The sequence below is a fragment of the Elephantulus edwardii genome, unplaced genomic scaffold (genome assembly GCF_000299155.1).
Source record: "Elephantulus edwardii isolate Elephantulus edwardi_28Jun2011 unplaced genomic scaffold, EleEdw1.0 scaffold00063, whole genome shotgun sequence".
In the NCBI taxonomy this organism is placed as follows: Eukaryota; Metazoa; Chordata; class Mammalia; order Macroscelidea; family Macroscelididae; genus Elephantulus; species Elephantulus edwardii.
Window position 1 is genome coordinate 15,358,185 of NW_006399813.1, and position 12,095 is coordinate 15,370,279.

At 39.6% G+C, this 12,095-nt stretch overlaps 1 protein-coding gene across 1 annotated transcript in view; it reads right to left on the minus strand.

Moving 5' to 3' along the window:
* Positions 1-12,095, minus strand: part of LPGAT1 (lysophosphatidylglycerol acyltransferase 1) — an 80,283-nt gene that overhangs the window by 21,287 nt on the left and 46,901 nt on the right. The window contains exon 6 of the mRNA XM_006887962.1: positions 2,878-3,004. Within this exon, the coding sequence (XP_006888024.1) occupies positions 2,878-3,004 (127 nt within the window). The remainder of the gene's footprint in view (positions 1-2,877; positions 3,005-12,095) is intronic.

Sequence of the window (12,095 nt, forward strand, 5' to 3'; positions counted from 1 at the left end):
CACCCCACTATGCAGCCTTCGTTCTAGACTCCTATCATTACTATAATACCTGATCACATATCCCTTGTAAACAGTTTTCTCCCTCATCTGTTTCAATGCAGTAAACATTATTTATCCCATCTTTCTCAGTCCTCCCTAACCCCAAAGTCAGTCTTATTTTACAACAGTGGCTCTATGCAGTAGTTGTCCTTTTGTGACTGAGATACTTCACTCAGCATAATGTCCTCTAGGCTCACCCTTTTTGAATAATATTGCATGAGTTCCTTGTTTTTCAATGCAGCATATAGTATTCCATTGTGTGACTATACCACAGCTTCTCAATCCATTCATTTGTTGTTTCCAACTCCTTGCTATTGTGAACAAAGCCATGATAAACATGGGTGTGCATATATTTGCTTGGGTGGCAGTCTCTTTGGGGTATAATCCCAGTAGTAGAATTCCTGGGTCAAATGCTATCTTTACTTGCAACTATTTGAGAAACCGCCATACACCTTCCACAGTGGTTGCACCATTTTACACTCCCTCCAACAGTGAATAAGGGTTCCAGCTTCTCTATAACATCACCAGCATTTGTTGCTTGCTGTTGTTCTGTTAAATTTTGCTGTTCTTACTGGGGTGAGATGATCTCTCATAGTTTTTTGACATCTTTAACTTTTTAAAAATCAAAATGTATCTATGCGTAATATTTCCATGTTAAACAAGATATGGTAAAGATGAAATATGAATGGACATCTTTTCTTTTAAACCAATAAATGGTTAGATCCAACAAACAGGAAATACATTTTTACAAATACCAAGATTTACTTATGCATCTTAAATATCATGTAGGAGCCTTGGTGGAATGCCTATTAAGCACTCATCTACTGACAGAAAAGTTGGCTGTTTGAAGACACCTCGTAGCTCCATAGGTCTGCTCCGATAACAATTATAGCCTAAAAAATTCTATGTTTCACTTTGTCAAAAGGGGGCAGGAGTCATTTTAAGTTGTAAAGGGAACTCTGGTGGTATAGTCCATAGGGAGTTGTGCTGCTACTCCAGAGACGGCATATCTTTTGTGGATCAAATCACCATGAGGGAGAAGTTTTGGGAGTTTTGTTTGCTAAGTCACAATGTGACTTGATGGCACCTACCAAAAGTTACATCTGAATAATAGCATTTTCTGTTTGTAAGGGGTTTTAGCTGAATATATCTATGTTTCATTGACTATGCAAAGGCATTTGACTGTGTGGATCATAACAAACTGTGGTTGACTCTGAGAAGAATGGGAATATCAGAACACTTGATTGTGCTAATGAGAAACCTATACTTGGACCAAGAGGTAGTCATCAGACCAGAGAGCAAGGAAACACTGCATGATTCAAAACTGAGAAAGGCGTACGCCAGGGATGTGTTCTGTCTCCATACCTTTTCAATCTGTATGCAGAACAGATTATCCAGAAGGCTGGGCTCTATGAGGAGCAACGTAGGGTCAAGAATGGTGGATGATCTATCAACAATCTGCGTTATGCAGATGACACAACCCTGCTTGCTGAAACTGAGGAGGACCTAAAGTGCTTGTTGCAGAGGGTCAAGGACTGCCTCCAATATGGATTGAGGCTCAATGTCAAGAAGACAAAGATTCTCACCACTGGGCCAATTGGCAGCATCAGGATGGATGGTGAAGAGACTGAGATTTACACAGCTTTCACTTGCTTGGCTCCACAGTCAACGGTCTTGGCACCAGCAGCCAGGAAATTAAAAGGCGCATTGCCATGGGAAAGTCTGCTGTTAGGGACCTCTCCAAAGTACTGAAGAGCAATGGTGTCTCTCTGGAGACCAAGGTGTGACTGATACAGGCTATGGTCTTTGCTATTACTTGTTATGCATCAGGGAGTTGGACAATGACCAAGGAGGATAGGAGAATTGATGCCTTTGAGCTGTGGTGCTGGAGAAGAGTATTTGAAGGTACCATGGATTGCTAGGAAAACAAACAGATTCATCCTGGAAAGGGTCAAACCAGGTTGCTCCTTGGAGGCAAGGCTGCTGAGGCTCCGTCTAACATACTTGGACATGTTGCGAGGAGGAACAGGTCCTTGGAGAAGGACATCATGCTTGGTAGGGTGGAGGGACAGCGCAGAAGGGGAAGACCGTCTATGAGGTGGACTGATTCAGTGATTGGGGTAATCCGGATGGGTGTATTGGAGACGGTGCAGATGAGTTGACAATACATAACAACAACTATTACTAAAACTTGTCTACCATTAGTGACCCTTATGGCATTGGACACACCAGTAGAACAGCTTTCAGTATCACAGTAAACTACAAGAGCTCCAAAGAGCCTACAAAAATCTAATCAGGTTTTTTAGCATTATGTTCTGATAGAACTATCTACACTCAATGAAAAAAAGACCTTTTTAACATTAAGAAGTAAATATCAAGTAGATATTCAATAGATGCTTTTTGATTATTTACGCAAAAAAAAGTTTGAAAGCACAAAAAGTTATATCTAAATGACTGACAGCTTAATCACTTTGGATATCTTACATGGCTTAACGATTTCAAAATTCATTCCTCTTCTATGAATGTATATTTATTTAATAAAGTGAGTATCAATTAATCCTTAATGTCTACTCAAAGATGGCAGGTGATCAAATAATCATGGTGGATACAGCATGCCATTCCCACCTCACCCCATTCCCACCAGCAAAGGCCCCTATTAAAGATCTTTATCACTCAGTAAAAAGAATGACTTTAAATGAAATTTTGGTATATAAAACTCAATATTAAAGTTCTTTTTGAGGCAACTATTTTCATTATGTGATTAAAAATTTTGAAAATATGTACTTTGTGAGGCAGCGCTTTTATACGCTAAACTGAGCACTAAAGTAGAACTCGTACCTGTAATGTACATGTGTGACTGTTGGTTTCCTGTAGCCAAGGATCCAAGATTGAATATCTAAGGGTTCAGCTTTGGGATAAGCTATTGTAGTATCTATAACCCACTGGAGGCCTTTTGAGTTGCTGCCTAAGAAAAAGAAAAATTATATAAAACTGGGTCAATTTTTATATATTTGCAATAAATAACATGACAGTGTACATGAGCAAAACATACTATCATTTACTTTAAGAAAATAGGAGGGATTTTGATGGTACTGTTTTATATAATGCATTTAAGATAAAATTTAAGCATGTTCATTTCATAAAAGGGGCTAATCTCAAACAAATGAGCAAATAACAGCACTATTATTTGTGGTCCTGCATCATTCAAGTACATTTACTTTTTAAAACACAATTACAATACAATATTATGGGAGCTTTGGTGACCTAGTGGCAAGAAGTTGTGCTGCAATCTTGAAGGCACACAGTTTGAGGCCACCAGCTACTCCATAGAAGGATGAGAAATCACGGGCACTCTCCTTCCCTGAAAACCTGCCAGTGGGTCAGATGTAGGTCAGTTCCGAGTCTATGGTACAGATTTGTATTTTGTTACTAATTAAAAAAAAAAAACAACAACCCAAAACACAACAAACCAGACCTATGAAAAAGACAGATGCTAAAACATTACATCACACACCAATCAAAAACAGCTTGCAAAACAAAATAAATCCAATCACTAAATAGAATGATAAAAAGTCCAAGATTTGTTAAACTGGGAAACACATACTAGAAGAAGGTAATAAAAGTAAGCATTTTATTAATAAGAAAATTGCTGGTTGCTGTTCTTGTTCAAAAGAAAAATAACACCTCCAATTATCAAGAACTGTTGTGGTGGTGGTGGTTGTGTACCATCGAGCAGGAACAGTCCCATAGCTGACCTTCCAGCAGGTTTTCAGAGACAGTAATCGCACAGGAGGAGATTGCCCATCCTTCTCCTCAGAGCAGGTGGCGGATTCGAACCACATGCCTTCAGGATTGCAGAGCAGATTCTTACCATTAGGCCATCAGTGCTCCCTATGTAATTCATAAGAATTACAAGTACTAAGCCTTCTAACCCTTTAGAAAGTATTACAGGTAAGGAGTGTTTGGGACAGAGAAAAGAAGTTTTCTTTCTTTTAATCCTGTTATACATTGCTTCATTCCTAGCAATGAGTACAAAGTTGTGTAGGTGAATCTTCATAGACAACGCAGGCTGTTGATGAGTCTTCCTACAATCTTGATGTCACATTCCTCCTCAGAGTCCAGCCTCCCGGATCATCTGTTCCACATATAGATGTGGAGATAGGATGCATCCCTGAAATACACCTTTCCTGATTTTGAACCATGCAGTGTTTTCTTGCTCTGTTCTGATGACTGCTTCCTCGTTCAAGTTTGCTATTGAAATTAGCATTCTTCACAGAGTAACACATAGTTTGTTGTGACCCACACAGTCAAATGTCTTTGCATAGTCAAGGAAACAAATATGTTTCTCTGGAACTCTCTGCTTTCAGCTAAGATAAATCTAACGTTGGCTATCACGTCCCTAGTGCCACAGCCTCATCTAAACCCAGCTTGCCCAGCTGGCCGTTTCCTGGCGATGTGCTGTTCTAGTTGTTTTTAGATAATTTTCAGCACTATCTTGATGAAAATAAATTACATGGTTCGTTAATTTCCACACTCTATCAGGTCACCTTTGTTTGGAATGGGAATAAATACAGATGTCTTCTAGTTCATAGGCCAGGTGGTTGTCCACCAGATTTCTTGGCACAACCTGGTGAGCACATCCAGGACAGCATCTGTTTGTGAAATATGTCAACTGGTATCCTTCATCACCATAGGTTCTTGATCATATGTTGTTTCATTAAATTCTTCTCTGTCAGCCAATTCTTTTTGGTATAGTGACTTTTGATGCTTCCTGGGTCATTCAGCATTCTGGCCCCAGCATCCTTAAGTATTGCAACTGAAGGCTTGAATTTGTTCTTCAGCTTAAGAAATGACCGAGTTCATTTTTTTTTTTATTTTCTAACTCTAGCTCTTTGTACATTTCATTATAAAATTTTGCTTTGTCTTACCTTGCTGCCCTTTGAAATCTTCTGTTCAGCTCCTTCACATCTTGATTTCTTCCATTTGCTTTGGGTTCTTGATGCTCTAGTGCAATGTCCAGAGTCTCTTCTGACATCGATTTTTGTCTTTTCTTGTTTTCATAATGCAGGTCTTTGTAATAACCTTTTGTATTCTTCATGGATGATATTCTTCATATCCTCCCACAGCTCATTTGGTCTTTACTCCTGTAGCATTTAAGACTGTAAATCTGTTCCTGATATGGTCTTTAAATTCAGGAGGGATAGACTCAAGGTCAAATTTGGGTTCTTGTGGATCTGATTTTATTTTGCTTCAATTTGAACATGCATATAGGTAGTTAATGATCTGATCCACAATCAGCACCGGGCCTGGTTTTCACAGCTGATACTGAGCTTCTTCAACAATTTTTCCCAAATATGTATCAGTGTGATTCCTGTGTAGGCCGTCAGGTGAGGTCCATGTGTATAGCTGATTGTACAGAATTCTATCGTTCTGTCTCCAGTCTAATTTCTGTCATCAAATTCATGTTTCTCAACACTGATCCTTCTTCCTTGTTCCCACCTTTTTCATTCCAGTCACCCATTATTACAAATATATCTTGGTTACATGCTCAATCAATTTTCAACTGGAACAGTTAAGTCATCTAGTTCTTTCTCTTTTGCTACAATTGTTGGTGTATAAATTTGAATGACAGTGCTATTAACTGGTCTTTCTCATATATGTATGGATATTATCCTGTCCTTCACAACAATGTATTTCAAGATGGATCTAAAAATGGTCTAACTATGAAAGCGACCTCATTTTTTCTCATCTTTTCATTTCCAGCATAGTTGATCACATGACTGTCTGATTCAAAACGTCTCATGTCAATCCACTTCCATTTTGCCAACCCCTACTCTCGTATGTCAATATTTATGTATTACATTTCTCCTTAACAATCTCCAATTTTTCTACATTCATACTTCCAATTCCATATTCCAATTCCATATTCCAATTCCATATTCCAATTCCATATTCCAATCACTAGGGTCTGTTTGCAACTGTTTCTCCTCTTTTGTGATTCCCAATATGAAGGCTCAGCCTACGGTACTATATCTGCTAGTCTAATCTAAGTGTGTTCATAGAGTTTTCAAAGGCCTGTTATTTAGGAAGCAGATGGGTCATCCTGATTCCTAGTCTGTCTTAGTAAGGGAGTTCCAACAAAACATGTCCAAATGTCATTTGACACGCTAGTGGCACAGATTTCAGTATCACAACCCCCAAGTCACCTCAGTACAGCAAACTGACAGACAAGTGCTGCACCAATTAGAACAACGTTCTCCTCAACCAGTTAACACCAGGCTTGAAGGCTGCAGGCCCTCTGCCCTAACCGGCCTTTAAATACCAAGGCCTGCCCACTAGGTCCACAGGTACTGAAGAGCAATGGTGTCACTCTGGAGACTAAGGTGCGCCTGATACCGGCCATGGTTTTTGCAATCACTTGTTATGCATCAGAGAGCTGGACAATGACTAGGGAGGATAGAAGGAGAATTGACGCCTTTGAGCTGTGGTGCTGGAGAAGAGTATTGAGAATACCATGGACTGCTAGGAAAACAAACAGATTTGTCCTGGAAACGGTTAAACCGGGTGGCTCCTTGGAGGCAAGGATTCTGAGGCTCCGTCTAACATACTTTGGACAAGTTGTGAGGAGAGACCGGTCCTTGGAGAGGGACATCATGCTTGGGAGGGTGGAGGGACGGCACAGGACGGGAAGACCCTCTATGAGGTGGATTGATTCAGTGACTGGGGTAATCGGCATGGTTTTGTCAGAGGCAGTGCAATTGGCACAGGATAGAGTAGGATTTACGGCTGTTGTACAGTAGGGTCGCTATGAGTCACAAGCGACATAACAACAAATACTAAACAAAATAAAATGTAGATCCTAAATTGTAGACCAAAAAAAAGTAAGTGCTCGCTTCGGCAACACATATACTAAAATTGGAATGATACAGAGAAGATTAGCATGGCCCCTGCGCAAGGATGACACGCAAATTCGTGAAGCGTTCCATATTTTTAAATAAAGAAAAACCAGGAAAAAAAAGTAAAACTAATTTCCTGATATATAGCTCCTAGAATTTATTATTTTCCTAAGCAGATTTAATAAAAATGTTTAACTAAAACAAAACAAATAACAAATTGCTTTGGTTATAAATATTTTTTCTTTCTCCAAAGAGAAAGCTTTTTTATTTCTTCACTCTTATAAAAGTAATAAAACAATCACCTCTATGGCTGGGTGAATTCTGTAAAATACAGCAGTCTTTATTAGTGTAAAGGATCCTATTTGGACAACTTTTACCTTCAAGTTTTGACTTGACTGACAATGCCACAATGTGCAGCAGAGCTATTCTAAACTTTCATTTTCTATTAAAAGACTCTTTCAATTTGTCTTTTTAATAGATGATGAAAGATTAAGAAAGCTGACTGCCAAGCAGTTGCATGAGGGAGGGGGAAGAATTGAAAGAGAAACTCTTTCTCTTATTTCTACATCTGGCGCTTACTGCCATTGAAAAACACATTTCTGAGCATGGAACACTCAATACTTTTACTTCCCTAGAGAATATTAGAAGGGCAAAATGCTACTAAGAAATGTGGCTAATATGTTTCTTTATCTTCTTAATTTATAATTTATCACCAAACTGTCATAGCAATGTGTTAGGTAAACTTGTTCAAAATGTGTTCAAGATGCTGGCACTGGCACAAGTATTTTCTCCAAAATAGCCAAGGCTTGTTCCACGATATTTGCTTTTCATAGGGTGGCCTACCTTTATCAGATCATAAAAGGAATACAAGCTCATCGTTGTTGTTGTTGTTGTTGTTATGTGCCGTCGAGTCACCGGCGACTCACAGCAACCCTAAGTACAACAGCCCTAAACCCTGCTCTATCTCTTGCCAACATTGACTCTGACACACCTATCCCCATTACCCCGGTCATTGAATCAATCCATCTCATCGACGGTCCTCCTCTCCTGCACTGTCCCTCCACCCTCTCAAGCACGACACCTTCCTCTCCAAGAACCGATCCTGCCTTCCAATATGTCCAAAGTATGTCAGATGAAGCTTCAGAATCCTTGCCTCCAAGGAGCAGCCTGGTCTCACTCTAGAACAAACTTGTTTGTTCTCCTAGTTGTCCATGGTATATTTAATACTCTTCTCCAACACCACAGCTCAAAGGCATCAACTCTCCTTCTATCATCCCTAGTCATTGTCCAGCTCTCTGATGCATAGAAAGTAATTTTTTAAAAAGGGAAAAATTCAGAAGTGTTAGGAAGTGGGGATAAGGGGAGAATAATTTCAAGAGAAGCGAACATTAGTATTTTGGTTCCTTTTCTTTCATTCATTCTATACTATCTTACTGCTCACATCATATTAGAGCTCACATAAGTTATATGATCCCCTACAGCTACGGTTGTTATGTCCCATCGAGTTGGAACCAAGAGAAGGATGGGAAATCTCCACCAAGGTAATTTACAGAAAACCCACGGGGATTGCGTGAGTGGGGTGGGGGGCGGTGGTCAGCTATAAGTCGGTTCTGACTCAACAGCACATAACAACATAGTTGTTTGCATGCTGTTGTGATGCTGGAAGCTATGTCTGTCACTAATATTTCAAATACTAATGGGGACACCCATACTGGACAAGTTCCATACTAAGACAAACTAAGAAGCAGGACTGGCCATACACTGCTGAAATAACAGGCTCTCAAAATCCCTGTGAATAAGAGCAGCATATTGTCTGATGTTCCAAAAGACGAACCCATAAGGTTTTTGAGCCTGGAAGACACTCAAAATGCAACAAGAAAAGAACTACCTCCTCAAAGTAAACTTTAAAGACCTAGATGGAGTAAAGCTTTCACTCACTGAAGGGCTTAAATTTCTGAGGTGACAGTACTCAAAATGAGGAGAAACAGCTTGAAATGTCCATTAATAAATGGAATGTGGAATGTATGAAATATGATTGTAGCAAAATTGAAAGTTGTCAAAAAGGAAATGGAATGTGTAAGGATTGACATCCTAGGTATTACTGAGCCAAGATGAACTGGTACTAGTCATTTTAAATCAGGTAATATGAACTACCTGACGGCAACTGGAAACTGAGAAGGAATGGAGTTGCATTCACAGTCAAAAAGAACATTTCAATATCTATCCTGAAGTACAATGCTGCCAGTAAAAGGATAGCACCGATAAGCATAAAAGTAAAACATGTAGAAATTGAGGATTTCAAGTACGTATTATAGTTTGAAATCGACAGAACATGCAAATCAAGATGAATCAATAACTGGTGACTGGAATGAAAAAGTTAGAAACAAAGGACTGGTAGCTAGAAAACATGGTCTTGGTGACAGGACTGTCAAAGATCATATAAAATTTTGTACAATATAAATGGTGACTATAAATATGGACATCAACTGATGGAATACACAAGAATCAGACTGACATCTAGGGAGAGATCTGTTGGAGAAGCTCAATGTCAACAGTCAACAAAGTAAGGCCAAGAGTAACATCTGATCATGAATCAATGATAATGCAGGAAAAATGTAAGCTGCACTTGAAGACAATGGCAAAAAATAAGGCCCCGGGAACTGATGGAATAGCAATGAGGTGTATCAGCAAACAGATACAGCCCTGTAGCCCAGTAGTGTGAGGATGTCCTTATTACTCTATGTGGAGAAGCTGAGATCCTTATTTATTCTCATTCCAAAAAAAGGTAATCCTATAGAATGCAAAATTTATTGAGCAATATAAAACACAAATAAAATCTTGTGGGGGGCTATTAAAAAATGACTGAAATAGTACATTGACAAGGAACTGCCAGAAGTTCAAGCTGGACTCAGAAGAGGCTATGGAATAAGGGATTTCTCTGCTGATGTCAGACAGATCTTGGCTGAAAGCAGAGAATGTAAACAAACAAACAAAAAAAAAAACAAAACAAAAAACGCAAATACACGCAAAGGTATTTGCCTGTGTAGATCATAGTAGGTTAGATAGTACTGAGAAAAACAGGAATATTAGAATATTTAACTGTGCTCATGTAAACCTGAACAGAGATCAAGAAGCACTTATTTGAATAGAACAAGAAGGCACTGCATAATTTTGATACCATGAAAGATGTTTGTCAAGATTATATTATTTCTCCATACCTACGCAGTCTGTACACTGCACAAATAACTCAGGAAGCTAAAATATATGAAAAAGAATGTGGTATCAGGATTACAGGAAGACTCATAAGCAACCTACATTATACAGATGATACAACCTTGCTTGTAGAAAATGAAGACTTGAAGCACTTACTGCAGAAGATCAAAAACTACAGATTTCAAGAAGACAAAAGATGGCCAACGTGAGTGGTCACGCGGAGCTGGCTGCCTCACAAATTTGTTCTTAAGTTTGCTCCCTTTCCCATAGGTAACCTGAACACTGACTCTTGTTCTAGAACCTCAACCTTGAGCCTAGTTCCAGAGATAAAAGGGAAATATTTTTGCCAGCAAAGGAAGAGAAAGTGGATGAAGCCTCAAAGTTCAGCCAGCCACCTCTACTGGACTCACCCACACAAACACCTTGCAGTCCAGAGGGCAGAAAACATCATGAAAAGATCTTCTAACCGAACAAGAAGGCATGCAGCTTCAACTCAAGAACGCGAGTAAAGTGTTAAAGTGGGCTCCCCTTCCCCTTCATTTCAATGCCCCTGTTCAGCATGAAGCAACCAGAGAATCTGTGCCCCTATTCTCAAATGGGAAATGCACAAATGCCAATCGCACTGTCTCTGACACTCCCATCCCAATTATCCCAGTCACTGAATCAATCCACCTCATAGAGGGCTTTCCTCTCCTGCGCTGTCCCTCCACCCTCCCAAGCATGATGTCCCTCTCCAAGGACCGGTTCTCTCCTCACAACATGTTCAAAGTATGTTAGACGGAGCCTCAGAATCCTTGTCTCCAAGGAGCCACCCAGTTTAACCCTTTCCAGGACAAATCTGTTTGCTTTCCTAGCAGTCCATGGTATTCTCAATACTCTTCTCCAGCACCATAGCTCAAAGGCATCAATTCTCCTTCTATCCTCCTTGGTCATTGTCCAACTCTCTGATGCATAACAAGTGATTGCAAAAACCATGGCCTGTATCAGACGCACCTTAGTCTCCAGAGAGATACCATTGCTCTTCAGTACTGGAGAGGTCCCTATGCACATCTAAAAACTTCTCCAATAGGGTAAAAAGGGAAGCCACAGACTGGGAAAAAGTATTTGGTAATGACATATCAGATAAGGGACTTATATCCAGAATTTATAAAATACTTGAGCACCACAATAAGATAAAGGTAAATAATCCAATTGAGAAATGGGCACAGGATAGGAACAGACACTTCACCAAAGACATTCAGATGGCTAACAAGCACAAGAAGAAATGTTCAAAGTCCCTAGCTCTAAGAGAGATGCAAATCAAAAAAACTATGAGATATCACCTCACCCCAGTAAGAATAGCAAAATAGAACAGCAAACACAACAAATGCTGGCAAGATTGTGGAGAAACTGGAACTCTTATTCACTGTTGGTGTGAATGTAAAATGGTGCAACCGTTGTGGAAAGCAATGTGGCGCTTTCTCAAAAAGTTGCAAATAGAGATACCATTTGACCCAGCAATCCCATTACTGGGAATATACCCCAGAGAGACCATAAATGCCATCCAAGCAGATATATGTACACAAACAAATGGATAGAAAAGCTGTGGTATAGTCACACAATGGAATACTATGCCACATTGGAAAAACAAGGAACTCATGCATTATTATTCAAAATGGGTGACCGTGGAGGACATTATGCTGAGTGAAATATCTCCGTCAGTAAGGGACAAATACTGCACGGTGCCACTGATGTAGAATGGATCTGACATCAGGGTTAGGGTAAGAGAAAAAACTGGATAAATTATGTATTTAAACAGATGAGGGAAAGAACAGATTAGAGGTGATACATGATTGAGTATTATGGTTAGCACAGGAGTCCAGAATAAAGGTTGCACAGAGAAGTGTACTCGGGGGGGAATAGGGGAAGGGATGGGGAAATGATATACCAATGAAGGAATTTTTTTTT